The 27,952-nt window shown below is 41.0% G+C and overlaps 2 protein-coding genes across 8 annotated transcripts in view; one reads left to right on the forward strand and one right to left on the reverse strand.

Annotated features, from left to right (window-relative positions):
* Positions 1–870: 870 nt before the first annotated feature.
* Positions 871–22,240, forward strand: RAB3GAP1 (RAB3 GTPase activating protein catalytic subunit 1). Of its 2 annotated transcripts, XM_079310970.1 has the most exons (24): positions 871–1,039; positions 1,133–1,188; positions 1,998–2,073; positions 3,255–3,387; positions 3,595–3,673; positions 4,331–4,450; positions 5,031–5,196; positions 5,295–5,394; positions 7,727–7,808; positions 8,260–8,328; positions 8,923–8,996; positions 9,698–9,790; positions 11,216–11,385; positions 11,701–11,799; positions 12,111–12,283; positions 13,192–13,246; positions 13,543–13,890; positions 14,928–15,065; positions 16,262–16,489; positions 16,921–17,017; positions 17,107–17,210; positions 17,320–17,435; positions 18,349–18,451; positions 21,195–22,240. In XM_079310970.1, exons 1-24 carry the CDS (start codon positions 1,022–1,024, stop codon positions 21,429–21,431), a joined length of 2,934 nt encoding a protein of 977 aa, XP_079167096.1. In that variant the 5' UTR covers positions 871–1,021; the 3' UTR covers positions 21,432–22,240. The 2 variants fall into 2 exon arrangements, with proteins under 2 accessions (XP_079167096.1, XP_079167097.1); XM_079310971.1 differs by lacking the exons at positions 17,320–17,435; positions 18,349–18,451; positions 21,195–22,240 and having other exon boundaries at positions 894–1,039; positions 16,921–17,004.
* A 315-nt stretch (positions 22,241–22,555) lies between these two features.
* ZRANB3 (zinc finger RANBP2-type containing 3) overlaps positions 22,556–27,952 on the reverse strand; it is a 41,019-nt gene continuing 35,622 nt past the window's right edge. For all 6 annotated transcript variants that reach the window (XM_079311258.1, XM_079311257.1, XM_079311260.1 and 3 more), the window contains 5 exons: positions 27,329–27,471; positions 25,807–25,938; positions 24,605–24,998; positions 24,100–24,231; positions 22,556–23,771 (listed from right to left, as the gene is read on the reverse strand). In XM_079311258.1, coding sequence (XP_079167384.1) covers positions 23,673–23,771; positions 24,100–24,231; positions 24,605–24,998; positions 25,807–25,938; positions 27,329–27,471 — 900 coding nt within the window. In that variant the 3' untranslated portion in view covers positions 22,556–23,672. The remainder of the gene's footprint in view (positions 23,772–24,099; positions 24,232–24,604; positions 24,999–25,806; positions 25,939–27,328; positions 27,472–27,952) is intronic.

Below are 27,952 nucleotides of genomic sequence, written 5' to 3' on the forward strand. Positions count from 1 at the left end.
GAGCACACAGGAGCCGTTCCCGAGGCAGCTCCTCCGCAGCGCTGCTGAGTTTACAGCAGGTCGCCCAGGTAACCCCCTCACCCCGGGGATTCGGCTTGCAGGAGTTTAACTCAAAGAGCAGCAGTGACCTATGAAAACAAACACAGCCGAGCTAAACCGCAGCACTTTAGGCTCTAATCACAAGTTCTCTAAGCGCACAAACCAAACCCTGTCTTACTTTTACCTCCGTTTATGCTTTTAGTATCTCCTATGTTTCCACGTCATTTTTACTTCGCGCTGTCCCCTCACGAGTATTTGTAACCTCCTTTCTAGCAACAAATTTTAAAGGATTTCTTCTTCTTTTTTTAAGTAACAGACTGTGCTAAGGGGCAAAACAGAATAAAAGAGATATAGTGGGATCAAGCTGAGTTAAAAGGGTGTTTAAAGAAGCTGCTTTGCTGGATGCCAGAAGGATTTGTCGCCGTCCCCCGGGTGACACAAGCGACGGGGAAGGCTTTGGATTAGGCCAGGACAAGGACACCAGTCCTGGGGGACACCTCAGCCCCCGGCTGGCTGCCAAGGGCTCTGTACATTTGAGGGAGCCCTTCTCGACTTTCTCCGGAGAATCTGTGAGAGATTGGCGCCGGTGTGAAGCGACTGCGCCCGCGGGGGTTCCCGTGAGGGGCTGCAGGCAGCCGGGAGAGAGGCGGGGCGGGGAGACCGGCGAGACAACAGCCCCACCGGGATGAGCCACGACGGACCGTGAGGGAGCTCAGGAGAGACGCGCTGTGAGGGGGAAAGCGCGCTGTGAGGGGAAAGCGCTGTGTGAAGGGGAAGCGCGCTGTGAGGGGGAAAGCGCTGTGTGAAGGGGAAGCGCGCTGTGAGGGGAAAGCGCGCTGTGAAGGGAAAGCGCGCTGTGAGGGGAAAGCGCGCTGTGAGGGGTGAAGCGCGCTGTGAGGGAGGCGCAGGCTCTGAGGAGGCGCCGCCCTCCACCGCGTTCCCGGCAGCCTCCGCCGCTGGGGGGGGCTGGCTGCGGCGCAAGATGGCGGCGGACAGCGAAGTGAGTGTCTGCCCGGCTCCTCCCGCTCTCTCCCTGATCCCCGACTCTCTCCCTCTCTCCCCACTCACCGCCTCTCCCGCTCTCTCCCCGCAGCCCGAGTCGGAGGTGTTCGAGATCACGGATTTCACCACCGCCTCCGAGTGGGAGAGGTAGGTGCTGCCGCGCCCCTCACTCTGCGAGGGGTGAGGCGGGGGCTGCGCCGAGCCCGGCCCGGCAGCTGCTGCCGGGGACAGCCGCGCCTCCGGCCGGGAGCGCCCGGAGCCTTTTCCCGGAGCCTTTTCCTGGAGCCTTTTCCCGGCTGTTCCGCGTTAGGCTCAGGCCGCGGCCGAGGAGCGGTTTAAGGGACTCTTAAGTCGTTCCAGCTGTTTCTGAACTCAGTGAAAGGTCCGGTTTAATACCTATTTGCTAGGGATTAGGATATACATTCAGAGGCTTATGTGTTTTCTAAGTAGCTGCCTGATTGTTAAGAGAGTCATCTCGTAGCTGAAGCCTTTGAAAGTTAGCAGAACTATGTGCAAAGAAATTTAAGGTGAAGAACGCTCTTGCATTGTGAATGTATTATTTTTAAAATGTTTTTTTTTCCCGTGGAAGTAGTTATGACAGGAGAAAAGAGATTTTGAGTGTGCCGCTTTAAATCTGAATTTAGTGTATCATTTCCTCTCAAATTTGTGAGCAGTGAAACAGGAGTTAAATGTGATGTGCTGCAGTCAAATGAGGATCACAGCAGTTGCTAAAAGTAACTATCTTGTAAAATTTAAGCTTAGCAAGACTGTTACGTGTACAAGGAAGCAGTTGCTTTGGCTTTATTGTGATGCTTGTTGTTGTGGGATTTGTTTGTTTTGTGTCTTTTCTAAGGAGCTCCGTAGTAGAAAAACATACTGCCTGCTTTTAGGTGGCTGAATTATAAATACAGGTGTAGTGTTCAGCAAATATTAATGCCTTTTCACCTCCTTCATAGATTTATTTCAAAAATAGAAGAAGTATTGAATGACTGGAAACTTATTGGGATTTCTTCAGGCAAACCTCTGGAGAAGGTCAGTTACTGCTTCGGAATTTTCCTGTAGAATTTGAATTGCTAACTAGTAATACAATAATGCACACATGTATTTCATCTGTTGCTGCTTTCTTGGATGCAGCAGATAATGACTTTATTAGGGAATTTCACTTGTAGAAGTGTCAATTTGACAAACAATTGCAGTAAATTCATTGGTGGGTCATCTACCAAACAGGCTGTTTTCCTGACAAAATGGATCTTCATGTAGGGCTTAGTAATTTTTTTTAATTCTCAGTTTGAATCCGGAAATTGGTCTAAATCTTCCAGAATCTTTTTGAAGTCCTGCCTTTTGCCTTTCTCATGTCCTTATGGCTGAGGTTTGCACAGTGCTACTCGTGACTCAGTTTCATAGATGGGAGAGATTTATTTTCAGAGTCTAATTAGAGCCTTTGTGATGCTTTCTCAGTCCTGTGAAATGCAGAGGAAATTGTTGAGCTCTTCTGCTTAGTAATGCAGATAAACTCAGCTGTTTTTTATGGAATGGCTACTGTGTTTCCAGAGGAATTTTATTGCTTTTTATTCCAGTCAGGTACGGAGTATTTTAAATAAAACTTATGCTATCTAATGCACCTTAGCTGTCACTGTATTCCTGCATTTCTTCTTTTCTAGACCAGGGTTCTCTTCTTAACACCCTTTAAGATCAAAGGATTGTTCAAATTGTTTTGTTTTAGTAGGGGCAGTGATGCTGATTTTGTAACACATTCCCATGCTGTATTTTTGTTAAAAAATGAATTATCCTTACAGAAGTTTTGCAAGTCATAGATAAAAATAATAATTTGTTGGTGAAAGTAAACATCAAGGTAATATTTGCACAGAATGGTTTAGATATAGATAAAATCCCATGTGGGAAACTTCTGTCTGGGAGAAGTTGAGGGTGCATATCTTCAGACGTGCAGCTGCATATGGGAGGATGCAAATCTTTATTGCCATATAGTTCTGAAGACTGCAAGATGATATTTGGTTTTTGGAATGAACTTGATTATTAGCAGCATGGGTTTTAACAGCAAGCTACCTTTATAATGAAGAGCTTTGAGAACTGCCTTTTGAAATTAAATCATGCTGAGCCATTAGGCAGAAGAAAAACATGAATAAACATTATTGATCACATTGGCCTTTAAAGACTTCTAAAGACTATGAATTTTTTCTTCTTTTTATATGCAGGGTATATTTACCACAGGAACATGGGAAGAGAAATCGGATGAAATTTCATTTGCAGACTTCAAATTCTCAGTTACCCATCATTATCTTGTACAAGAACCCAGTGACAAAGATGGGAAAGAAGAGCTGGGAGAAGGTACCTGATAGTTCCCTTCCATAGTTGTAAGGATAATGACAAAAGACAGTGTCAGAATGTGGAGTCCACAGTGTGCTAATTTGCATCTGTGATAAGTGTGATCTGACATTTCTGCTTTTAGTTTGCCTTGCATTCACACAGTGCTAATATGTAAGTGAGCTGGATGGATGTGATGATACATTGATTATGTATTAATTTTTATCACAGATGCACTTCCTCTGCCAATGCAGGACTTGCTGTGCATGAACAATGACTTTCCTCCTCGAGCCCACTGTCTGGTGAGATGGTATGTGTGCTGCCTCTCATCTCCACTGCAAATGAGCATAGCAGTTGGAAAATCTGGCACAATCAGTTATATATTTGTTTTCTCAGTTAAACAATATAGCTAATGTGAAATGATTCTTGGTACTAGACTCAAGAAAGGAGTGCCGAAAAAGCCTGCCATCATGGGCCTATCTTTAATTTGTTTTTTCTCCCTAAATATTTATTAACCAGGCTTTTATGTGTGTAATATTTAGGTGTGTCCTTAAAAAGGAAAGCTGCACCACCATAAGAAACAGCAGTTATATTCTTAGTAATGTAAATCTTGAGCACATGACAGTATTGGTTCTAGAGAGACTGGTTTTATGTATAACCAGTTCAAGTCATTTTTAACTTGAAAACCTTAGGACTGCTAGACCTGGAAATCCTTCCATTCAAACATGTTACAGTATTGGAATGCTGTTACTCAGGTAGTTTGTGATTTCAGGATCTCTAGCACTCCATGCCCACTCAGTTCTTGACCTCCTTAAAAATAAAGAGGTACTTGCATCAAATTAACAGACTCCACAATCTGTTGGTGACAATTAGGCTCTCCAGGTCACAATATTTTTCTAAAATTGTTTCAGCTGGCTTGCCAGGATCTAGAAATGTGCTTTTTTTTTTTTTCTCTTTGTCTCTCAAGGTATGGCTTACGTGAGTTTGTGGTTATTGCTCCAGCTGCAAATAACGATGCTGTTGTTAGTGAATCCAAGTGTAACCTCTTGCTGAGTTCCATTTCCATTGCACTGGGCAACACTGGCTGGTAGGTAAAAGCATGAAACTTTACATGTCCAGATAAAACTCCAGCATGCTGCATTTGTGGGAAAAAAATATTCAAATGTTAGCAAAATACATTCAGAGTTCTTTTATTTACACTGTAGTATTGTTAGAGAAAGATTGAAAAATCTCCATATGTAAAGATTGGATTAATATTTTGTTTATTTTCATTATTGCTTAAAAACTTTAAGGGCTCATAAAAGCTGCTAGAAGTTGGAATAATACATAATCGATAACCATCACTTTTGCAAAAGGATTTCTTCTGTATGTGTAGTGGCAGTAACTCCTTAATCTTCCTCAAAAATTATATAGACTGAAAATGAGGTAAATGAAGTCATGGAGAGAGCTGTGATTATGGCATGGCCATTTGCTCTTTATTCTGTTTAATGATGACATTAACAGTGTTTTTCTGTGATCCCTACGAGGTGTTTCAAAGTGCATTTGCTTAAGAGAAAATACATGTTAAGGGATGAAATTATGTTGAAATTAAGCTAGAAAATTAGCTAGTTTTAGAGACTAGAGGACAGCAGGACACTTAAGTAATCTGCAGTTTTGCTGTTTTGCAGTCAGGTGCCCCTGTTTGTGCAGATCCATCACAAGTGGCGGCGGATGTACGTGGGGGAGTGCCAGGGCCCGGGCGTGCGCACCGACTTCGAGATGGTTCACCTGCGCAAGGTGCCCAGCCAGTACACACATTTGTCAGGGCTGCTGGACATCTTCAAAACCAAGATTGTAAGTGTCAAACTGATCTGAATAATTTATGTTCCACCCCTAGAGTGTTTGAGAGGATTTACTCTTTACATTGGATTTGTTCTCTTGATATTTTGAAGGGCTGCCCTTTGACACCTCTGCCTCCAGTTAGCATGGCTATTCGGCTCACCTTTGTGCTCCAGGACTGGCAGCAGTACTTCTGGCCACAGCAGCCACCAGGTAGGAGACTGTGTCCTCAGAGTTACTCATTTTCAGACAACCAGTCAATGCTGAACAAAACATTTGTGTGTCTTGTCAGAAGAATTCTAATAGTTTCTGCTTCGCTAGGAAAGGCTTCAGTGCTGTTCCACTTTGTATGATGGGCGAGGCACCTTAAAGCTGCTCTCATGTTGTAGTTCATGGCTGGGACAGGTGTTTTGGGTAGGGCTGTGTCTGGAAATGTGGATTAGTTAGCATTTAGAAATATAATGATGCTTCTAAAATGGTGCTATCTATGTGGAATGAAAAGGGTGACTTAATCTGAAGAATTCTGCCCTGAATTTCATAGGGAAATATTTAGATTCAGATTCTAGTAGGTGCTAGTACTTTGTGGGAGTTTTTGTCAATTGTTTCCATAAAGTACCTTATTTTGATACTTCAAAATTTGAGTATATTAACAGTAGGAAAAGCAGAAAATATTATATGAACCTCACTTGAGGTAAAGATTTGGATTTTTGTTATTGTTGACACAGTACTAAACTTAATGCAGGAGGAATTTCTAAACACGTGTTTTTGTTACAGTAGTCTTGCATGAAGGGGAGAAATAATATATATAGTCTCAAATTTAAAGTATAAAGAGAAGACTTGATAAGTTTATGCCATAATGATGTTATTTAGGAAAAACAAAGTAGTTACTTGCTTGGTACTCTGACAATAATCTTTCATATTGTTTCTTGATGGTGGCACTGTCTTCCTTGAGTATCAAGGTTTTGTTTTTAACAGATCTGTTTCTGTGTAAGTAGTAGCAGAAAATAAAACTGATTTTAAAAAATGATAAACTTCTCAAAGGTAAACAAATCTGTAGGAAAAATGTAGATATTAGTTCCTTCTTAACATCCATTTTATTAGTGATGTGATGTTTTAGGTACAAGGTGGTAGAACAGTTAAAATTCCAGAGTTCTTTTCTTGACTTAGTTGCAGTTTTGCATAACAAGTTTGAAGTATTTAGGGTACATTTGGAGAGACATCTCATGTGGCCTTCCTTACCTAATTGTTTGGCTTTCAAAGTACACTAATCAAAATCCTGTGTTTTGAACAAGTGCAGTGGGGTTGAATCTGTGCTCTAGCTGAGGAATGTATGTTGAACATATGTTTAAAGAGAGAGAGAAAATCAGTGCTGTTTTAAATGATAGTTCTTCTTTGGTTAACAAAGTTTACCTGAAGAACTTGGGAAATGAACTCCACAGATTTTTTTTATCTTTTTATTGTTTCTACAGACACAAAATGTATTTTCTGTAGTCTCTCTGCTTTGCTGTAGTTATTCATTGTGTCAGGATCTCAGGTTTGTCATGGATGAGTTGTATGACTGATCATATTTCTTGACTGGAGCAGTTTGAGTAACTTCCATTCCTTTAGTAGTGGTATTGTGGTTAAGGGAGCCAGTGTCAAAGTGTGTTGCAGAAATTGGAGATGGACAGCATCAGTTTTACTGCTATTGCTATGTGCAGTTGTGGTTTTATGTTCACTGGAAAGAACTAGACCTGTAACTTACATACCATCAGTCAATTAGCTTTTCTCAAACAAAACCCAAGAATTTAAATGTCTTTTATCTTCTCTGTAGAAGAAATTATGTAATTAAGTTATCCAGATACTTTATCTTTGGTAATACCTCACTTGTTTTGTTTGTAAACAGTTTGCCAGATGCAGTTAAAATTGCAGATCAGATGCTGTAACAGCATTATTATAATGGCATTACAATACATTATTATTATTACCCACTTTAAGTTTTATTCAGTGGAGGGTGTCTGGTTTTGATTTATGTTTTAAAGGAAATAATGTGGGAAGTGCCTGAAGGGTGCTGGGAGGCACCTGTAAGTACCTGGGACTACAGGGAATCCCTGAGATTATTTTATTAAGTTCTCTTCATAAAAGTAGTTCTTTTTTCACTCTGCAAAGTTGTTCTTCCAGAGTCTTCCTTTTCTGTCTAGAACTGATTTCCTGCCCAAATATTTTTATGGCACTTTTGTGTCTGTTCTTGTGCCAACATTGAACCTTCAGAGCTGTCTTTATAGCTGTCATCATTGCCTGTATGAAGGGAATAACCTTCCCTCAACACAAATGACAAGATTTTTATCTGTCCCTTTGAATGTCCTGTTTCATGGTTACTTCCCAGTTTCTGTTGGAAGCAATTGCTTTGGCTGTATGTTAGGATTGTGTTCTCCTAGCTCAGTCACCTTAACTGCTCAGCTCTTCTTTGGTCATCCTGCAAATTAGAGTCTTTGCAGTGAAATGAAGGTGATATGCTGCTTCAAATGTTCCACAGATTATGAAAAATGTGTTGATTTTTCTCCAGATATAGACGCTCTAGTTGGGGGAGAAGTTGGAGGCCTGGAATTTGGGAAGTTACCTTTTGGTGCCTGTGAAGATCCTATTAGGTAAGAGAAGAGTTCAGAAAACTGTTTTAGAACTTTCTTAATGGAGGACTTAAAGGTGTGTTATTTCAAATTTTAGCTTTGCCTACCTACCATTTAGCATGTCAACAAATGATTACTCAGGTACATCAGAAACATCTGTGAAGGGTAATGGTTTAATAGCAAATAAGACTACTTGTAAAATTGATATTCAGAGCTGAAGCTTATATGGCTTTTTCTATAAACTTCTGCAGTACCCTGTTTATCTCTATCTTGAAATATACATCAAGGTAAACCTTAAAAATTATGTCCATTTGTTCAAGGGTTGGACTTGTTCTCAAATATGCAATGAGAAAACAAAACACATAGAGGGAATCAAATATGAGCTATCACAAATCCCCTTCAGAAACATGAAGTGTGATGGAGGGAACACTTTCTGCTATCATGAAAGACTGAAATCTTGTTTTTATTTCAGTGAGCTGCATTTAGCTACAACGTGGCCTCACCTTGCAGAAGGGATAATTGTTGACAACGATGTTTATTCGTAAGTATCTTGTCTGAGTTGCAAATAAATGTGCTTTTTTTGCTCACTGCTGCATTTTAATGTCATCTCAAGCACTGTGTGGCTTTGCATGTGAAAAAGAACCCTTTTTGAGGAATGCTAATGTCAGCTGAAAGAACATCTAATTTGGAAAAACATATTTTGAAATGCATTTCTGTTAGAAAATATTATTGTGTTGTAATTTCAACAGAACACAAACCCCTGGTTTTGAGTATATTCACATATTAGACTGGACAATTTTGTGTATCATGTATTTCCTGGAAAAGATGATAGTGGAGCATGGAAGGTAAAAAGAATTCACTGCTTGATATCCCTCTCTTAAAAACTGTCATCCAGGTATTCTGCTAAAGAGGAAGAAGTGTTTCTTCTTCATGTCATGCACATACATGAGAACAGGCAGTCTGCTTGCATTTCACTGTTTGTCATGTTCTCCTATGTAATGTGGTGACCTCACTGGTTATGACATGATATTTATTTGATACTCATCTTTCCAATACTTATAGTGGCATTTGGTTTTCTTTATTTTTTTTCTTTTATTTTTTTTTCTTTTCATTTTTAAAATTTTTTTCCCCCAAGCGACCTGGATCCGCTTCAAGCACCCCAGTGGTCTGTGAGAGTTAGAAAAGCAGATAACCCTCAGTGTCTCTTGGGTAAGACATCAGAATTTCCTGTCTTCTTTTGCAGCTTTTAAATTAAACCTATTAAGTCATGAAGTTAGGGTGGAGTTGTTGATTACCTGATGGCCTCTGTTTGCTCACTCCCTATTTTTTCTTTTTTTGAGTGAACAGTATTTTGGGCTTCTTTTTCAATAATACAAGCGTTGCAAATACATAAGTTTCTGTAGCTTGTTCTGTGTCTGTGTATGGTGTAATTCACTTCTGTTCTTATTTCACCAGGTTCCAGAGAATAAGAATATTCTCTGTGTTCTGTGAAAATTTAGATTTCCTAGAATGTTCCCATTTTATTGTGTTTTGCATGTATCCATCTCCTTAGTTCAACCAACCTATCTGACAGGGAGGATTAATACTTCTGGAGTACTGTACTCCTCTGTCTGTCCTTGCCTTTAAGCTTGTGGGGAAAAGGGTTTCAAAACTTTCCAAGTTCATCTTGCTTTGGGTGAATTAAACTGCAGACAGAGCTGTGCTTTGGAGAGGTGGCCAAGAGCTGCCTGGGTGTGCATTTACCTAAGCTTTAATTATGTGGTTTAAGATATTTATGGTTCAGAACAAATTATCAGCTGTTCTTTCAGAAGAAAAGATAAAAATTACTGTCCTTGGGGCATAATTTTGAGTGTTGGCTCATTGTTCAGTGAGATTTTTGGCTGGGTTCAGAAGCTTTGTTCCTCTTACAGGTGACTTCCTTACTGAATTCTTCAAGCTTTGCCGTCGGAAAGAATCAACAGATGAGATACTTGGAAGGTCTGCATTTGATGAGGAAGGAAAAGGTAAAACTAAAATCCAGCTGATTTGTGTTATTTGTATTTAACTGTTTTGTGTTAGTTTACCTTCCCTGTACCCTAATCTTGACTGGTATTGATAACTGTTACACATTCTCTGTAATACTCCTGAGAATTTTCTGACCAGGACTACATGATGAAATTTCTCATGAATTCTAGACAAGTTTAGCTCCCAGAGTGCCAGAGGGACAGTTGCCTCTCTTATGGTTGTGGCTGTTTCTTTTTGCAGGAATAGAAAAGCTTAAAATTTGATTAGAATGTACAAGATTTGTTTATAGGACACATCAGATTTGTCTGTATAGTTTTATGTACTTTTTTTTTTCCACTTCTTTCTCCTTTTTGATATACTCTTTAGTACACGTTAACAGCCATTTTAAACAATCTCTAATCTCTTTGAAAGGCTTTGCTCTCATCTTCGCTTATGGAAAAAAGAAAAGCTTCTCAAATTATCTGACCAGCAAGTCAGACTTTGTCCCAACTATATAAATACTGCCATCTTTTTGATGTCTCTGGCCCTCTCTTTGGCTTTGCTTGCTGTATAGTGAAAATTTCCTTCCTTCCTGCTGCTTGTCACCTGTTCTTCCCTCCAAATATGGCCTGTATCAATGTATTTTCCTTGGTTATATTTGATCTTAGTTCTGAAGGAGTTTGCCAGTGAGCTTAAAAAGGTGTTAGACTAAGGAAGGTGTGTATTACTCACGGTGCTGGACATACAGTTTCTTCAGCCCTTCTTACTTCTGGCCTTGCCAGTGTGGGCTTGTTCAGGCTGCTGCTAATTAGATTTGTCAGCTCTCCTTATAACAGTATTAATTCAGTTTATTGTAAGAGACATTCTCAAGTTTACTAGCAGAGACTCTGAAAAAACCCAGTCTTTTGATTTGAGAACCCAAGTCTTTTTGATTGAGAAGTTTACCTGACAACTGTAAAACAGAATTGTGCTTACACTATGTCAGGCCAGTGATTAATAGAGGATTTATTTAAGAATTATCTAAAGCTTTAGCATATGCTGGAGCAGTCTTTGTTACCTGCAGTGTGTTTATTGGTATGATGTATGAACGAGGTTTAAACACTGAGTCTCCAGCAGGCTTTTGGGATACTCTGTTGGTAACTGCAGTAACAGTGTTGCTACAGCGGACACTACGTGCAGCCAGATCAGACTAGACTTTATTTGATGAATTAATTCAAGGACAGTGTGTGACTCATTTGTGAGCTCCTTCTGCTGCTTATATTTGCTAAGAGCAATGAATGTCAGGCATGGAATGTGCCAGCAGAGGTGTAGCTCTGGTTCACAAGGAGTCAAATATCAATACAAAGTAAACAGGCTGATTAAGACAGGTGAATTTTTGAAGATACATGTTCTAGTGTTTGGGTTTTTTTGTAGTTTGTTCCAATTGCTTTTATTTTATTTGCTAGAGGTTGCTGATATCAGCCATGCTCTGTCGAAGCTCACAGAGCCAGCACCAGTCCCAATCCCCAAATTATCAGTCACAAACATGGTTCACAGTGCCAAGAAAAAGATCCGCAAGCACAGAGGTGTGGATGAGTCTCCTCTGAACAATGATGTGCTGAACACCATTCTCCTGGTGAGTGAGCTGTCCCTGCACGTGCATTCAGAGAGCACGTGGACTTCATACACTCATACATTTGGGTTAGAGCCTGTGGCAGATTTAAAGATATCTGATGTCAGTTCCAGTATTTGAATTGCATTTAGCAGCTTCTTGGAACAGCCCAAGTTGTTAGAAGTCTATGTACTGTAAGTGGGCTAAAACTGGTCTCTGAACTCTGCTAACAATTTTAATTACAGGGATTGCTGGTATGAAGCCAGTAGTAGCTTTATGGAGAAAGTGGGAAAACCAGGAAAACCATACTGATGAAAGGTTAATTTTTTTTTCTTCAAGTTCTTATTTCCTGATGCTGCTGACAAACTTGCAGATGCATTTGAAAGCAGAGCCAGCACTTCAGCAGGAAACAATCCTCCTCCAGAGAATGAAGATTATGTAAGTTTTGTTAAGTGACACGAGAGAAAGCAATTTTTTTTGTGTGTTTATACAGACTTTGCTGTGCTTGCCCTACATCCTGTAATACTTAGCTTTTGGAAAGAAAAATTTACCTTTCTGGGATCTCTAGGTAGAAATAGTGATTTCTGTTTCCTTCTAATTCCCTTTTTCTTCCAAAGACTGTAGTTTTTGGTATCTTCTAAGCTTAAAATGTTGCTTAGCCACTTACATTGACAAACAGGAAAGAGATCTCATGGTTTTGGAAAACAATGCCATTGTTTCTGTATTTCTTTCTTTTATTTCTTCCCTAGAATCTCTTCAGTCATTTTAAGTCTGCTCCATCTGACAGTCTGACATACAAATTAGCTTTGTGTCTTTGCATGATAAACTTCTACCATGGAGGTGTCAAAGGAGTGGCACATCTTTGGCAAGAGTTTGTGCTGGAAATGCGTTACAGATGGGAGAACAACTACCTTATTCCAGGGTAAGACTTGTTGTTGTTGCTCCTTGGTCATAGAAAATGTTCTTTGTTCCAGGAACTGAGTGGGGTCACTGTGACTTTGAAATATACAGTTTTGAGGTTTTTTAATTGCAAATGCTATCTCTGTTTTTATTAACCTACTTCCTTAATGCAAGAAAGGGCAGATAATAAGGAAAAGCATCTGTGCCCTCTCTTGAAAATTTCAGGATGCCTGGGGAAGCTCAGCTTAGACATCTACTCTACTGTGTGAATAAGGGTGAGGAAAAAACTTACTGTGGTATAGTTTCACCTCTCTTCTAAGGGAGCTGTTCCAAGGTCCTGCTGGTGCAGTGGCCTTTTCAGGTATTCAGCTGTTCCAGGTTCTGTCTGCTGCAGGAGAGCTTGGGACAGACCAAGCCAAGGGCACTCTCAAGATGAGGCAGAGCAATAACATACCCTGCTTTTAGTGCGTGGTATTTTGGTTGGGGATTGGGATTTTTTGTTAATGTGGTGGACTGGCCATTTAATCACTAGTTTGTACTTTGAAGTGGTTACACTAGCAGATAAAATAGAAGCTGAAATGTATAGTGAGGACTCCACTGTATCATTGTGATTTTAAAAGTAGTCAAAGTTGCTTAATTCCTGTTTGAAAACAGTTACCTTTTCAGCTTCCAATTGGAAAACTGACCAGGAAATGCTTCACACTAGTGTGAGTGATCTCTGAGCTCCTGAAATGACCTGTGGGAAACACATGTAATTTAAATTCTGGGCTTGTTTACTGGGACAACAGAAGAGCTGTGTAGTTAAAATGGTGGGGATGGGTTCAGTGTGGGTATTTGTCCCTGTTCTAGATATCATGTGATTTAAGACCACAAGTGTGTGAAAGATTGAACTTTATAATTGATAATGGTTATACTTCTACCTTTTGTTAGATTAGCTAATGGCTCTCCAGATCTGAGATGTTGTTTACTGCATCAGAAACTTCAGGTAAATATCCCAAATTTAAGAATGATAATTTTTTTTCTCCTAAGGGAACTGTCAAAATTATAGCAATTATTAGCTAAATATGTTGTTTTTGTAGATTTACTTATGATTGTGTCTTTTGGGTATGGAATTCAGTTTTTGAGAAAAATTTTGTTACAGCAACAAGTTCAGTGGAATTGTTATCTTTTAGAATTGCAAGACCTTTGCAGTGGCTCTACAAGTTTTTCTGTATGATTGTCTCCATAATGGAAATAATAACTGAACAATTGTTTTTTTGTTCCTTTAACTTGTTAAATTAGATGCTAAATTGTTGCATTGAAAGGAAGAAAGCAAGAGATGAGGGGAAGAGAGGGAGTGTATCTGATCGTTCACCTGGTGGTGCTTCTGGTGATGGTGCCAAAGGAGGAGACTACTCTGGGGAAAACCCAGAAAAAGAATTTGGCAAGTCTTGGGAATCGTGGAGTGACAGTGAAGAGGAGTTTTTTGAATGTCTCAGTGACACAGAAGATCTTAAAGGAAATGGACAGGAAAATGGCAAGAAAGGAGCAAAAGAGTCTGTAAACTTAAAGCCAGAAGGTCGTTTGCATCCCCATGGAAAACTGATGCTGCTGCACCCAGGAGAGCCACTCTATGTTCCAATAACACAGGTGAGGGAGCAGGAGCTGAGCCAGATGTGCCATAGAATACACAGAACATGGCTCATACCTGGGACTGTGACACTGCAAACAGTTTGCAGCTTACAGCCCTGTCTGTTGATAAAATTGCTGAGTGGTTTTGACCTAAGACAACTTAATGAGGCTGTTAATCTCACACATTCTTTGTTTTATTTGAGAGTGAGTGCCTGTACCAAATTTCACTCCGAACAAAATTTTTAAAGAAGAGTTAAACTTCCTTGCCTAAATTTGGGGTTCTTTTTCCAGTTCTTGAGGCATTTTCCATCCCCACACTTTTTTTCCTATAAAATAGGAACTGCTGTGGTCCTTGCACCACAGAGATTTTTGCCTGACTTTGCACAGTACTGGATCAGTTTTGCTGCTGTATTTGTTTTTTATAATTTCTTATCTCACATCTAAAAAGTCATAGTCATTAGGTTTGGTGCCATCTCTAAAGCAGGTTTATCATCAAACAACTGGAAATGTTACCTGACATTAACAGGCTTTCCTGCAGAGTGACCAGGGATAAAATAGGCAGTGGTGCTGTCACAGAAAATAGTTTGAAATCAGCCATGCATGAAGAATGCAGTAGTTTTTGTTCTCCTGAGAGAAATTATTTCTAATTAATGTTACTTTGCTTGGGTGAAACATGAGCAGAGTGTAGTCGGGCAAAATGTCCTCAATTAATTATGTACTGACAGTATCAACAGCAAAAATCCTGCATTGCTTTGGGTAGATTTTCATCCATCTCAGCAAAATTGTACCAGTCAAACACTTCCTGGATTTCATTTGGATTTTGACATTTTATCCTTATACTATTACCTCATTCCCAGATTATTTGCTGTTTAGTTTCTTTGTTAGCATCCTCTTCAGATGCACAACTTGAGGCTGAGCTGTTGAAGCAGTAGATAATTTCCTTTAAGTACAAACGGAGCAGAATGAACTTGTGGTGAGATGGAGCTTCCTGCTTCTCCTCCCTTGCTCTGAGTCCAGGAGAGGCTGTTTGTGACCCTGTGTGTTTGCTGTGCCAGGAGCCAGCCCCCATGACTGAAGACCTGCTGGAGGAGCAGTCGGAGGTGCTGGCCAAGCTGGGCACGTCGGCAGAGGGAGCTCACCTGCGGGCGCGCATGCAGAGCGCCTGCCTGCTCTCCGACATGGAGTCCTTCAAGGTGAAACTCGATTGCTTTCTTCTTCATTCAACTGTCCCTCTTGCTTGTCTTGGACACTTCTGAAGCTTTCTCAGTTTACAGTTAGTTTCAAATTGCAAAGAAAACCTATTGGGTAAATTCTTGGCACATCTCAAAAATCTATGAGGATGTGGTCTGTTATGCTGTAACATCCCAGGAAATTTACACAATGTCTGTGGGAAGGGAAAAAACACATCCAATATAAAAATGATCAATTGTGAATTAAAACAGCTGTTCATCAGGTTGGGACTGGACTAACTGTGGTTTTGGGTTTCATTTCTTATCTGAGCTCTGTAGAGGGAGCTAAGAGCACGTCCACTGCTGTCATCATTGAACTCAACACTAAACAGATTGGAGATTCTGTAATGAAATAACCATATATATCTTTTTAATTATCACAGCGTTTAATGGAGAAAGGATATAATGTGCTGTACAGTTAGAATATTTATAATGTAATAGTAATCAGTATATGAACAGTGACTCATGGCATATTAGATATATGTAGAAGTTTTATTTATATGGTGCAAGTAATCTGAAATATCAGTAAAAATAGAGAACTATAATTGGAAGCACAAATACAGTCTTCATTGGTACATCAAATAGAAAACTGGGATTTATTTTATGTTCTGGACTTATAGATGCAGTTAATTGTGGTGATTTTGCATCTATGAAAAACGAAGTTACTTTTGTTTGGGGAAGATACATTTTTAAAAGAGGAAGAAATGGTGAACTTTGTCACTGGAGTGTTAAAAGATGGAAAGTCAGTGCTGAAAGCATGCTTAGGCAACCCACTAATTCTTTTAGTCTCTAATGGGATAAGCTTAGTGAAAATTCCTATTTCTTGCATGTGGCAGCTGCCAGGTAGAAACTTAACAGTATAATTTTCAGCTTGCCTGAAATAACAGATTAATGTAATGAATGTACATATAGTGGATTATGAGAAGGTGGTTTTTTTTGTTGTTGCTGCTGATGTGGGTTTTACCTCTTGCCATTGTCTTGGTTTATGCTTTATTCTGTCTGTACCACTGTACAGTTTGTTGGCTGTGAACAGAAGAATTCCCTGAGTTCACTCTCTTATTCTCTGATTTACCCACTAAACCACATTGCCCTCCTATCCAGGCTGTCATGTTTTTATAGGATTTTTCAGGAATGAATTTTCTGTGCTCTCCTCCCTGCAGGCAGCTAATCCTGGCTGTTGTCTGGAGGATTTTGTGAGGTGGTACTCACCTCGGGACTACATCGAGGAGGAAGTGGTTGATGAGAAGGGCAATAAAGTCATTAGGGGTGAGCTGAGTGCCCGGATGAAGATTCCCAGCAACATGTGGGTGGAGGCCTGGGAGACAGCAAAGCCAGTCCCAGCACGGAGGCAGAAGAGGCTTTTTGATGACACCAGGGAGGCTGAGAAGGTGAAAGCTCTGGGGCTGGTGCCAGTCTGGGCTGTGATGCTCCCTGCAGCATTTAAACACTGACAGGTCCTTGCACTGTGTCCTCGGAGTTACTGAAATGTTTTGTGCATGGCTCAGGGTTGATTGGAAATTCCTGCTGCTATACAGGAGAGTGTTTGAAGTACCTAAAAGTCTGCAATATTACTTAAGTATTTCTTTGAATTATTAGTAAATAAACCAGATTTTTACCTGCATATGTGTTAGGAACATTTTAGTTTCCTAATACAGTTATTTTTAGTTTCATTCGAACCTGTTGGGAGGATTAATGTAAAACTGCCTCTCAAGTCCTGTCTTACAGTGGTGTTCCATTCTTGTGAATTCATTTTTCTTAGGTAACTTGTCTTTGGGAAGTAGTTTTGATCACTAAAATATTAAATTTTCTAATGTTGCAGGTGCTTCATTATCTTGCAGTTCAGAAACCAGCTGACCTTGCAAGGCATCTCCTGCCTTGCATCATCCATGCAGCTGTACTCAAGGTAAAGGAGGAAGGTAAATAATGTTTAATAAATTATTAAGATATTTAAGAGGGAACTATGATGCAGTCAGTAATTACAACTTTGTTTCTTTCCTTATAATAGAAGCACTAGAAGATATATCTTCAGTTAAGAAGATTATTAAGCAGATAGTATCACATTCTAGCAAAGTTCTACGTTTTCCCAGTCCAGAGGACAAGAAGTTGGAAGTAAGGCTTTTGTAGTGGCTGGGGCTGAAAACCTGATAGACTTTTGCACTATTCATGGCAATGTTAAAAAAACATCTTTTTAATTTTCCCTTTTATCAAATGCTTGCAGGAAATTATTGCTCAGATTATGAGTGTGGAAGCCATCATTGCCAGGGCAAGGTCTCTCAAAGCAAAATTTGGGGTAGAGAAATGTGAGAATGAAGAGGAGAAGGAAGATCTACAAAGGTGACTGGTTTTTTTGAATTCTTATTTTTCACTGTGTTGTTTTGTTTTTCCTCTGATATCCTTGTTTGTCCTTTCAAAACTTAGGACAATGGTGACAATAAAGAAATACTTAGGAATCATATTTGGTATCCCTGTCACTAGACTGTCTAGAGATGATGTGTGTGGGTATCTTCAGTGCTCCTCCAATTAAGCATCTCTTTGGAGACATTTAGTCCAGGTTTTTTTAGTAGAATTTGGTTTTACCTTGATAGTGCTGGGGTCTATAATTTTTGTGTATATAAAAGATGCAGTTTATAAACTTTTCTACTGTAGCAGTAAAATTAGGACTAGAAATTTAGTATTTTTAATAAATATTATGGAATGAAATAGCCCCAGTTTTCTTGTTCTTGTCTCCTTGCTGATGTGAAACATCACTGAGCAGCTCTTAATGGAAAGTGACAAGCAATGTTCCCTTGCATCACTACCTGCTGTCAGATTGTTTACTTGCTGCTCAAGATGACTAATATGTTATAAAACCCAAGTTAACTTCCTGCTGCTGTGCTGAGAGGGAGAGGTGACATTTGTGCAGTACCTGTTGGGAGTTCAGAGATGTGGTGTCTGACCAAGGCAGTGTGTGTGTGCTAAAGAAAAATGTCACCTTGTCAATACTTCTGCATGGCCAACACCATGGAGGCTTTCCTGCTGATTTTATGCATCTGCTTTAGAAGCCTGGGTTTCATTCTTAGGTAACTGAGAGGAAATTTTTTCCTTAAACTTTTAGAACAGAGAACTAACAGAATCTGCCAGCTCTCACTCTGAGCAAATGATGCTTGGTGATGGCCTTGGCACAGGAATCAGCTCGTTCAGATCAGCACACTGGATCTGACCAAGGATTAACCATTTCCTTTTCCTTTTCAATTGTTTGTTTCTTCAGATTTGTAAACAGTCTCCTGGAGCAGCCAGAGGTGTCAGTTGTTGGTGCAGGAAGAGGACCTGCTGGCAGCATCATTCACAAGCTGTTTGTGAATGCTCAGAGGGTAAGAGAGAGCTCTGGGTCGTGCAGACACTTCTGATTTAACCAGAATGAGGCAATGAGTTACCATATGGTGCCAGTGTATTTTGTCTGCATATCTGCATGTATTGTCATAAATGTGCTTGAAGTGTTTTCTGTGATGTTCAACATGATTTTGGCAGTAACAGAACCGTGCAAGACCAAAGAAGAGTGAGTGAGCTGGGATGTTAAACAGCTGAAGCCAGCTGGGTAGATAGAGGTGTCAGTAATGTTTTATGTACTGCAAATGGTAATATCAGTAATGCTATTAAGGCAAGAGAAATTTCTGCCTTAGCAAGGTCAAGTGTTGATTGTTTCACAGAAGAACACAGAAAACCAGGTCATAACATTATGTATTTTAGAAGGAGTAACTTCTTAAATTGAGGCTTATGCTTGGAATACTTGAGATTTCTTCTGTGGAAACCAGTGTGCTTAGGAAGTTTCAGTTCTTTTTCAGTTTCTACATTTAGTTTACCTATTGCCAGTGTTGCATCTGTTTTCTGGAGACCCTTCCCTTGCTGATATTGATATAAATGTTGCCTTTTTCTCTTAAGCAGTCTTTGGAATAATTAGCCTGAAAATATTGATTTCCAAACTTCATGGAGTGCAGTCAGCCTTCAGTTTATATCAGAATTGCACCTGTTCAGAGCATCAGATTTTCTAACTGAAACTTAACTACAGTGGTAATAACAAGGTAGCAGCCTGAAGTCCCATTTGGAAATAATTGCTGAAAAAATGTTGTGATTGGGTGTTAAACACTTGGAAGGGATCAATGCTTTTGTAATAGCCTGTATTTTGCAACTCAGCATAAAAAGGACCATTCTGAAAACAGACTATGGTTATTCTGAGGAATAAAAATCAGGATGCTTCTTTTATTCTTCCAGTCTTTGGGGAAAATGTGTTTGCAAATCTGAACCTGCCAACCAGCCACCCTTACAGACTCCCCTCTAAAGCCCAAGCCTGTGCCCAGTAAGTGATGCACACATATGCATTTGTCTCTTGGAGAGGCAGTGTGTTTTCAAATCTTTAGGACATATGCAAATGTCTAGGGTTTTGTTTTGAAACACCACTAAATAAAGCAGGTTACAGGTACTTCCCACTAGTAGCTGGTCAGTGTTAATTAAGGTTTCTTAGTGGGACAGGAACCAATGTGCTACGAACCCCACTTTGTGTTTAACCTGTCATGAGTTATTTCAGTAGAGAGCTGTTTGGTAAATAGAAGTGAAATGAGTTTCTTGTTCATTACCTTTTGAACCTGGACTCTTCTCTGAGCTGTGTATGATGTGTTCTGTTCTTGAGTTTTCTCAGGAAAATTCTGATAGCCAGTGCATGTTCTTGGAGTGCATGATGTCTCTTAAACCTACAGTCTCCTCCTAACCTCTTGTAAGTCACCTCTGACTTGCCTTTGTTTCTGTCTTTCATCATTGGTTCTTTTCTCATCCCTTTCCAAGCTGACTGAATCTTCTGATGAGGTAACCAACTTTGTCCCTCCTTTCCCTTTCATCTTCTCTGCACAGAGCTGAATCTTCTGGTAGATATAGTGCAGCAGCTGGATTCAGTTTGTACTGGTGTTCATGTGTTGAGCCTAAGAGTACCTTTGTGTTTCCAGAATGGTTTTTCTGCATTCACACTTTATTTTTAGAGCCTAATAATGCATAGTGAAAAGAGAGACAGAGATGTTTAATAGAAAAAAAAAACCAAAACCCTCTCAAAATGAAAAACCCAACCAAACAAAAAACATTTCTTCAAGTGAGTATTGATGTTCTGATGCTGCAATATGTGGCCATGCCTTTATGTTATTTTTGCACCACTGTTTGTTTGTTGATGTTTGGGGGGAGGTGGTGATGAACAATTAGCTGGATGCTGCATTCCCAACACTAGTGCTTCCTGAAGCTTTTGGACACAGATATTTGGGAAAGAAGCAGGATAACTGTTTAAAGTGTAGCACAGGGAAGATCCTCTCTATTGGTGTCCTGGAGCTGTTCTTGTGGGAACACGTGGCACTTGGTGGGTTCTGTGGAACAGCCTGCAGAGCCAGGCAGGGCTGGGACCAGAGGGGCAGGTGCCAGTGGCTTCTGCCACAGCTCAGTGGTGGTGCCAGTGTGGAGTTGTACATGCTTGAATTAGGAAGGACCCTATTAGGGTATTGGTTGGGGTGTGTGTATCCATAGGTATATGTAATTAGGGAATGTTTATTGGGCATGCCAGCCCTTCTTGCAGTATCCAGGCATCAGAGTTGCTGTTGCCTGGCTCTGAGGCAATGAGCAGCCATTGGGATTGTGCAGTGTCTCACTCGCTCTGCATGGTCATTTCAGCAAGGTTCTCTGGCCATCCTGCAGTAGTGTTGGAGTCTGAAAGGCAGCTGGCTGTCAAGACTGCAGTAGTGGCACTGATGATTTTGAAGTGGAGGCTGCCTTGGCCTCCTGTAGCTGCAGGGATCTGAGGACAGAGCACCTGTCTGACAAGGGACCATTTCCTCCCTTCACAGCCCTTGCTTCACACTGCCACGACATCAAGAACTTTAGCTAGGCAGAGCTTCACCATCCACACGAGGGTTCTTCCATCTGGTTACGATTGCTTTATTCCTAGCATCCCATTAGTGCTTTGCTCTGTGTACACATAAAGCTTCTAGACGTGTTATCCATTATTAATCTTCCTCTGAGAACAGCTTTCTGCATCTCAGAGTCAGGAGCAGCCTGGCCTGTCACTGTGGCTGTGCTCTGTCGCAGGTGCCCGCCGTGCCGCCGCTGGAGGAGGAGCTGCGGCGCTCGGGCTCGCAGGAGGAGCGCCGGCAGGGCGTGCAGTCCGAGTTCCCGCCGCCCACGGGCCGGGAGGTGATCCTGCGCACCTCGGTGCCCCGGCCCGCCCCCTACTCCAAGGCGCTGCCGCAGCGCATGTACAGCGTGCTGACCCGCGAGGATTTCCGGCTGGCCGGGGCCTTCTCGGCGGACACCACCTTCTTCTGAGCGGCGGGGACTGCGTGCGCTGCAGCCGGAGCCTGCTTCCCCAGGACTTGCATTGGCCGCCGGGGGAGGGGGCTGGAGCAACTCATCTCCGACGTTTGGAATGGCTTCAGGAGTGGTTTCAAACTCTCTGTCCAAAGGGAGCATATCATTCTTTCCTTGCATTAGCTTAATTACGGACCTGAATGGGCTGTGTGCAAATATTCGTGTTGAAATTCGTGCAGAAGATGCTGCTTTACACTTCAGGATCAGACTTTATCAAGTGATGTTAGTCTACTTAAATTGATATATATAAACATTAAGTAATTTATATTTATTACTAATCATAATCACAGAGCCCAGTATTTTTTTGTTAATTACTGTTTCAAGTGCTTCTGAAATAGCCTTATTTTTATTTAAAGTGTACAGTTCATTCTCTAGTTTGTGCTAAACTCTGCTGGTTGTCCAGATATCCTCACTTCTCTGGGACAGAATTAAGTGCACAGTGAGGCTGACTGACAGCCTGCAGTGGGATACTTTATCCTTTCCTGTGTGCAAGGGCCAAAGCTGATGGAAATGACACCCCAGAGGTGTTTACTGTGAGCAACTCAGGGGTGTTTACTGAGGCTATTTGCCTGCACTCCTGTCATCAATGAAAGAGGAGGGGACAGCTCTGTCACCTCTGGCCCCTCACCCATTTGTGCCAATGTTGCTTTACAGTGACCTCGTCATCTGTTTGAATGAGAATCAGCAGAAGATCAGCATTACTTGACCAATGTACAAACAGCTGCAGTAGTGTGGACATCACTCAATAAACATGAACATACTGTTGACTCTCAGTATTCCATGCGTTTCCATGCCCTCCTTGTACATTCTGATCCAAGGACATTGTAACTACACTGAGTACAGAGAGTTAAGTTCTGCTGTTAATGGCAGGATCCCAAGTGTTGCCCTAAAACTACTTTGAGGGGATAGGAATCAGAGTCTTTTCCTCACATAAAGTTCTGTGAAATAGAAATACATTTTTCAGGATGAAGAAAAGTTAACAAGGTCAAATCTTGTGACAGACCTTGTTTTCAAGGCAGCATGTGTGAATTACACCAGGCAATTCTTGATCTACTGCTAAGTAAAACTGAGGTTAAGCTTCTTCCTCAACACTCTTGGCTTCCTCCTCTAATGAAATATTACACTGCAATGTGGCCTCTTGTAAAGGCTGTAGAAACTTGGAGGTCTCTCACACTTGGTTATGAGGTTATTCCTACCTGGTCATTTAAACTGCTGGAGAGGTGATTCTTTTATCATACTCAGACACAACAATCATTAACACAGCTAAAGGCCTCTTAGTTTAACTGTAGAAAACAGTGCAGTCCTGCAACTACCTTGTCTTAAACAATCTTTTTCTCTGCTCAAGAGTTATAACTTTAAGGATTTTTCTCAGAAGTATAATTCAGCTTATTTTAAGTAGCTGTAGTTGGAATTTGCAGCCCTGCACTGTCAGATGATATGTTGTGCACAGCTCTGCTTTATGAGCTTACAACTCAACATTCAAGGGATGAGGAGAGACAGCATTAAAAATACCACCAGGAAAAAGAACTATATTTATTTAGAGTAACTGTAAAGCAAGCCAGGTAAGCAGTCCAAAATTACCAACATCTCTGCAATCTTGTTAAGGAGAATTTTAACTGTAGCATTTCCCAGAAACGACCTCTGATGCAATAATTGCTAATATTCCATTTCCTATCCTCAGTAACATTTCAATACAAGCTGGTTTAAGTAAAACCAGAATTCAACTGCCATAAATTCTAAATGCCAAAGTCCTGGAAGTCAGGCCTGTGCCAAGAGTCAGCCTTCCGTGGGTGAGCAGCACTAGAGGAGGCACATCACTTGTGCTAGTTTTTGTCATAATCACTATTTTATTCTGTGGTTTTGGTATGTGAACAACAAATAGAATTAAAACTAAGGTATCTTCTAGGTCCACGAAGGAACTTCCTTGAATTCTTGCAGCCCTAATTGCTCTGCAAGAGGAAACCATAATGCTTCAAAATGGCATTAAAGTTACACACACATTAAAGTTCAGCTTTAAACCAGGGCCATAAAAAAAACATGATGATCAAGTACTTTGGATGTTACAGATTATTTCTTTGGTTCAATTCCTTATTTTCTTTTACCAACAGCATGATACAGCAGTTTCTGTTAAATCAGTGCAAGAGGAAGATACTAACTATATTAGTTTCAGTTACAATGTACCTGAATGTACTGTGCATTTTACTTCTTCACCAAAAATTTGGTGATATCGCAGCCATACTTTGTAGCTAAAGACCTTCTCTTCAACTGGCTTCTTTCCTTGGCCTGTTTTGCAGTTCTCTGCAAAAGAGAGACAGGTTGGTGAGTATTGATACTTGGCAACACATGCAGCAGAAATTACAGGCCACAGTCAAACTCCAGTCTATCTTTGCAGTAGACAACTTGATGAAATACAAATGCTTATTAAGGCAACATTTTCCCAAAGCCAGAGGAAACTGTCATATTGTAATGGTTTAATGCTGCCTTTCCACCTTGGCTGTGTGGGAGGGAGAGGCTGTGAGCACTGCAGTTGTGCAGCAGGAAGGAGCAGGGCTGAGGAGGAGCCCAAGTAAAGTTTCCCCCCAGTTCCCAGTGAGAGGGCCAGGCTTCCCTGGCTCCACACACTGACCTCCCTGTGGCAGGCTGTGCACAGGGTCTGAAGGTTCTCCAGGGAGCACTGTCCTCCTCCACTGTACACGGGCTGGATGTGGTCCACCTGCCAGAACTGCCCCTCCGCCGGGCTCCTGATCATCTCATTCAGCTGCAGCACACAAAGCACATGGCAGGGGTGAGACACTGCTCAGCTACAGGGACATCCTACTGTAGGAACAAGCAGGTTATGGGAAGTAGCTAGCTATAGTTTTCATCAAGATAAAGAAAGTCAAACTTGGCATTTTTAATTTACTTCCACTGGACAAGCAACAACTCTAAGGAATTGGCACATTTTCACCCAGAATCAGAGCTCTGATGCCTGTGCCATTTAGAGGCATTAGAAGACAATGGGATTTAGTTAATTTGATTGCTTTGAAGTTGTTGTTTTTTCTTGTTCTGTTGTTGGTGCTAGGTTACCTTTCCATCTTAAATCTTAAAAAAAAAAATAAACCAATCTAGGTTAGAAAGCCCAGAACAATCACCTGCCCAAGGGGAAGATGAGACATCCAGGAGCTCTCCAGAAGCTGCTTCCTCTGGCTCCTGGGCGCGTCCCTGACGCTGAGGTAAAGCTCCTGGGCGTTGTGCTGGCAGCCCTGGCACACGCCGTGCTCGATCTGGAGCACCCTGGAGCGCAGGTAGCTCTGGCTGGAGCGGATGCAGAAGTCCTCCTGGCAGGCGTGGCAGCAGAAGCGCGTGTCCCAGGCGGCGCGGCCGGCACGGGGCTCGGCTGTGGGCTGCTGGCAGCTGAGACACAGAGGGGTGCCCTGGCTGTCCAGGGCCTGCAGGTACCCTTTGGGCACGGACAGGGAGGAGCCTCTGCTGTCAGTCTGCTCTGCAGGAAGGGCTGAGGGGGCATTTGCAGTTTCTGAAAGCGGTCTGATGGCAGAGAACAAAGTACAGCTCTAGATAAATGATGTATTCAGCAGCCCAGTTCATGGGGCTTTATGCATTATGTTCTGAAAAATAATTTTAGCTGAAATAATACCTTGCTCAGATTGACACCTGCACAGTGCAAATCCTTTACTTGGTTTACATTTCCACTTAAACAAAATTTGGCAATACAACAAGGTAGATTTTTCTTCTGCACATTTTACTACACTCAGTTACTAGCTGAAATAATGCTGTATTTATAAAGATATGGTGATTTTTATCAGGATGTATACATACAAAAGTAAAACGTTTCAATCCCCTCTTTAACAGAAGTAATAAAGTCAAAGGAAAGATCCTGGTTTCTCTACAATCTTCATGGCTGCCTATCAATTACCTACTCAAACCAAAGTAGGATACCCAGTGCTTGTTTAAGAAAATTTTTTAAAAGGGCAGTTCCTGTTTGGAATTTTCACTTCTTTGCTCCTTTTTTTTAATTCTGAGGCAAAATAGGAGCAAATTCTGTGTCCTCAATTTCATGCTGACCTCACCAGAGGATTATTTTTTTCTAACTGAATCATGCAACTATTCTCTTGTTTTGTTTTAGTCAGACTCACTTAATTGGCAGATCTATCAGCAGACAACAGATGAAATCTAAATATTTCGAAGAATAAAACAGAGCTCATTAACACTACAGCAAGTTTCTTATCTAACCACTGTACTTCAGCAAAGCAGACACTCACAGCAAATCATTTTACTGTCATTAAGAAAATATGACAAAAGAAGTTAATGATCCTACTGCATTAATAAAGCTTACTTTGTGGATGGCTCAGGAGAAGCTGCTTTGTCCAGAGAAGCCCCCATGTCTTTGGAGATGAGGCGAACGCTGCCCCCGCTGCTGCTGGCCTTGGCAAGCGAGGCTGCTGCCACATCCTCCCTGGTCACATACCTGAGGGAGTGACAAATCCTGTCAGCAAAGGGAGCAAGCTTCCTCAAGGAACATCACTCTGGGCTGCAGCAAGATTGGGACACATTGGTACAGCAAGATTGGTCTGTTCTCTTCAAACATTCCTCATTTTCTGGATGAGAAATGAAGAAAGTTGGGGAAAATGTGCTTCATATACTTCCATATTAAATATATTTTTCTAAAAGTGAACTCTAACCAGTGAGAAGGTAATTTGGTTTATGCATAACAATTAAAAAATTACTGCAATTTGATACTGCCTGACAGTGAAACCTGAAAGGCATTTTGTTTCAGTTAGGTGAAGTCTCAGTGACACTGGATAATCCAGGAAGCTTTACAAGCTCTTGCTCTGTTAGCTATATTTGATCTCCCCACTTTATTTTCATGTGAAACCCTGTAAAACACAACTGCTCTTAGTTAAAAACTTAAAACTGCTTCACAAAAACCACTATTCAGGCAACTTCTTCTGAGGACCTCTGTACTGAACATCTGCCAAACCCCACATCCCCCCTTACAAGGCTGCTGTAAGTCCTGGTAGGTTTTCTAACAGTTTTTTTCTACACTTTATGGAAGGACACAATCAGGCAAGAGGTTAAGAAACACTTACTACCCTTTGCTTCTTATATTACTGGAATTACACACTACTTATTTACTTAATTACCTACAGCCAAAATAGAGTCATTCTGAGGAATTTAACAGTCAGGATTTAGGGGAATAAGAAGGTTTTAAATGGTTTGGATGACATGTTCTGTGCAGAGCAATGACAACACTGAGGCTACAAATGTCTGTCAAGGAAGACCACATCAGAAAAAGGAAAAAAGGGAATCAAAGGTAGGTTTAAAAAGGTTTAGGTTTCAAAAGGGATCAAACACCAGCCCTTTTCAGTGACCCTCAGCAAAGAGAGCCACAGTTTTGAGAAATATCATCCACAGAGAACAGAACTGCTACAGAAAAAAATAAGAACTGGAAAGGGTTAGAGTTGGTTGTGAATTATGAATAAAACATTATCTCATTGATAGCAACTAATGATTTATTTCTGCTTCCAGGTGGGGAAAATAACAAGATGATTTGACCTTACTTTTCTGTTGTGGCCCTGAAGTCAGGATTTTGCTTTTTTTTTAAAAACACCTGGTAAGTTCCAGATGTTGAAACATTTAGTGCAACAGAGCCAGAGCAGCTGCTGAATGGAGCATAGGGCAGGGAAGGAGACACTTCCAGCAGATTCACTAACATGCCTGGCTGCCTCTGTGTCACTGTGACAATCAATCACTGAATGTCCAGTTCAGACTTAGCATCATTCCACTCAAAGTCACATTAAACAAACCAAACTTTCTGCAGTAATTAGTAGGAGCAATTAAAATCAAGCCCCACATACCTCTTTGTGCTGCTGCCCACTGACTGCTTTTTAGACAATTCCTCAGCAGCATGAATGGGACTACAGAATATCTGACCACTTTTTCTGACAATCTTCTGTTTCATTGCTGTTAGATGAGTCCATTCTTTCACAAACCTCAGGATCTGTCAGTGAACATCACAGTCAGCAGCAGGACAGGCTTTGCACACAGCTAACTACAGTGAAACAGTGCCATGGACTAGTGCATTCTACACTGTCTGGAAATAGCTCCCTCTATCAGAGATGGTGCTTTCAGGTGCCTCTTCAAACCCCCCATCTGAGGAACCCACTCAGTAGCTGCTTCACACAACAGCTGGTTGAATCAGTCAGGTATCCCCATTACAAATTTGAATTCCAATTTTGCTGGAGAACCTACAGAAAGAATCAGTTTCATTCCTACATGATGGTTTGTTGTTCGGAAAATCAGATTTTAAGTTAAACAGATATTTCCCATCCTCCAGATTAAATCTCGATTTTGTTACTTCAGTATTTGTGTTTGCAGTGTTCTTCTCAAACCCCATAATGAATGAGATCTTTATTCCTAAATTAACTGAATGTCTCTGTGGAGCTGTGCCTGACACTGCTTTGAAAACTGTTAGTAGACCA

This window comes from Erithacus rubecula (assembly GCF_903797595.1).
Source record: "Erithacus rubecula genome assembly, chromosome: 8".
In the NCBI taxonomy this organism is placed as follows: domain Eukaryota; kingdom Metazoa; phylum Chordata; class Aves; order Passeriformes; family Muscicapidae; genus Erithacus; species Erithacus rubecula.

Bases quoted from the DNA above. Each gene is read 5' to 3' on its own strand.
- RAB3GAP1 (XM_079310970.1), top strand. The intron at 2,074-3,254 runs GTCAGTTACTGC...TTTTATATGCAG, and splicing joins CAGGCAAACCTCTGGAGAAG to GGTATATTTACCACAGGAAC. The intron at 11,386-11,700 runs GTGAGTGAGCTG...TTTTTCTTCAAG, and splicing joins TGCTGAACACCATTCTCCTG to TTCTTATTTCCTGATGCTGC.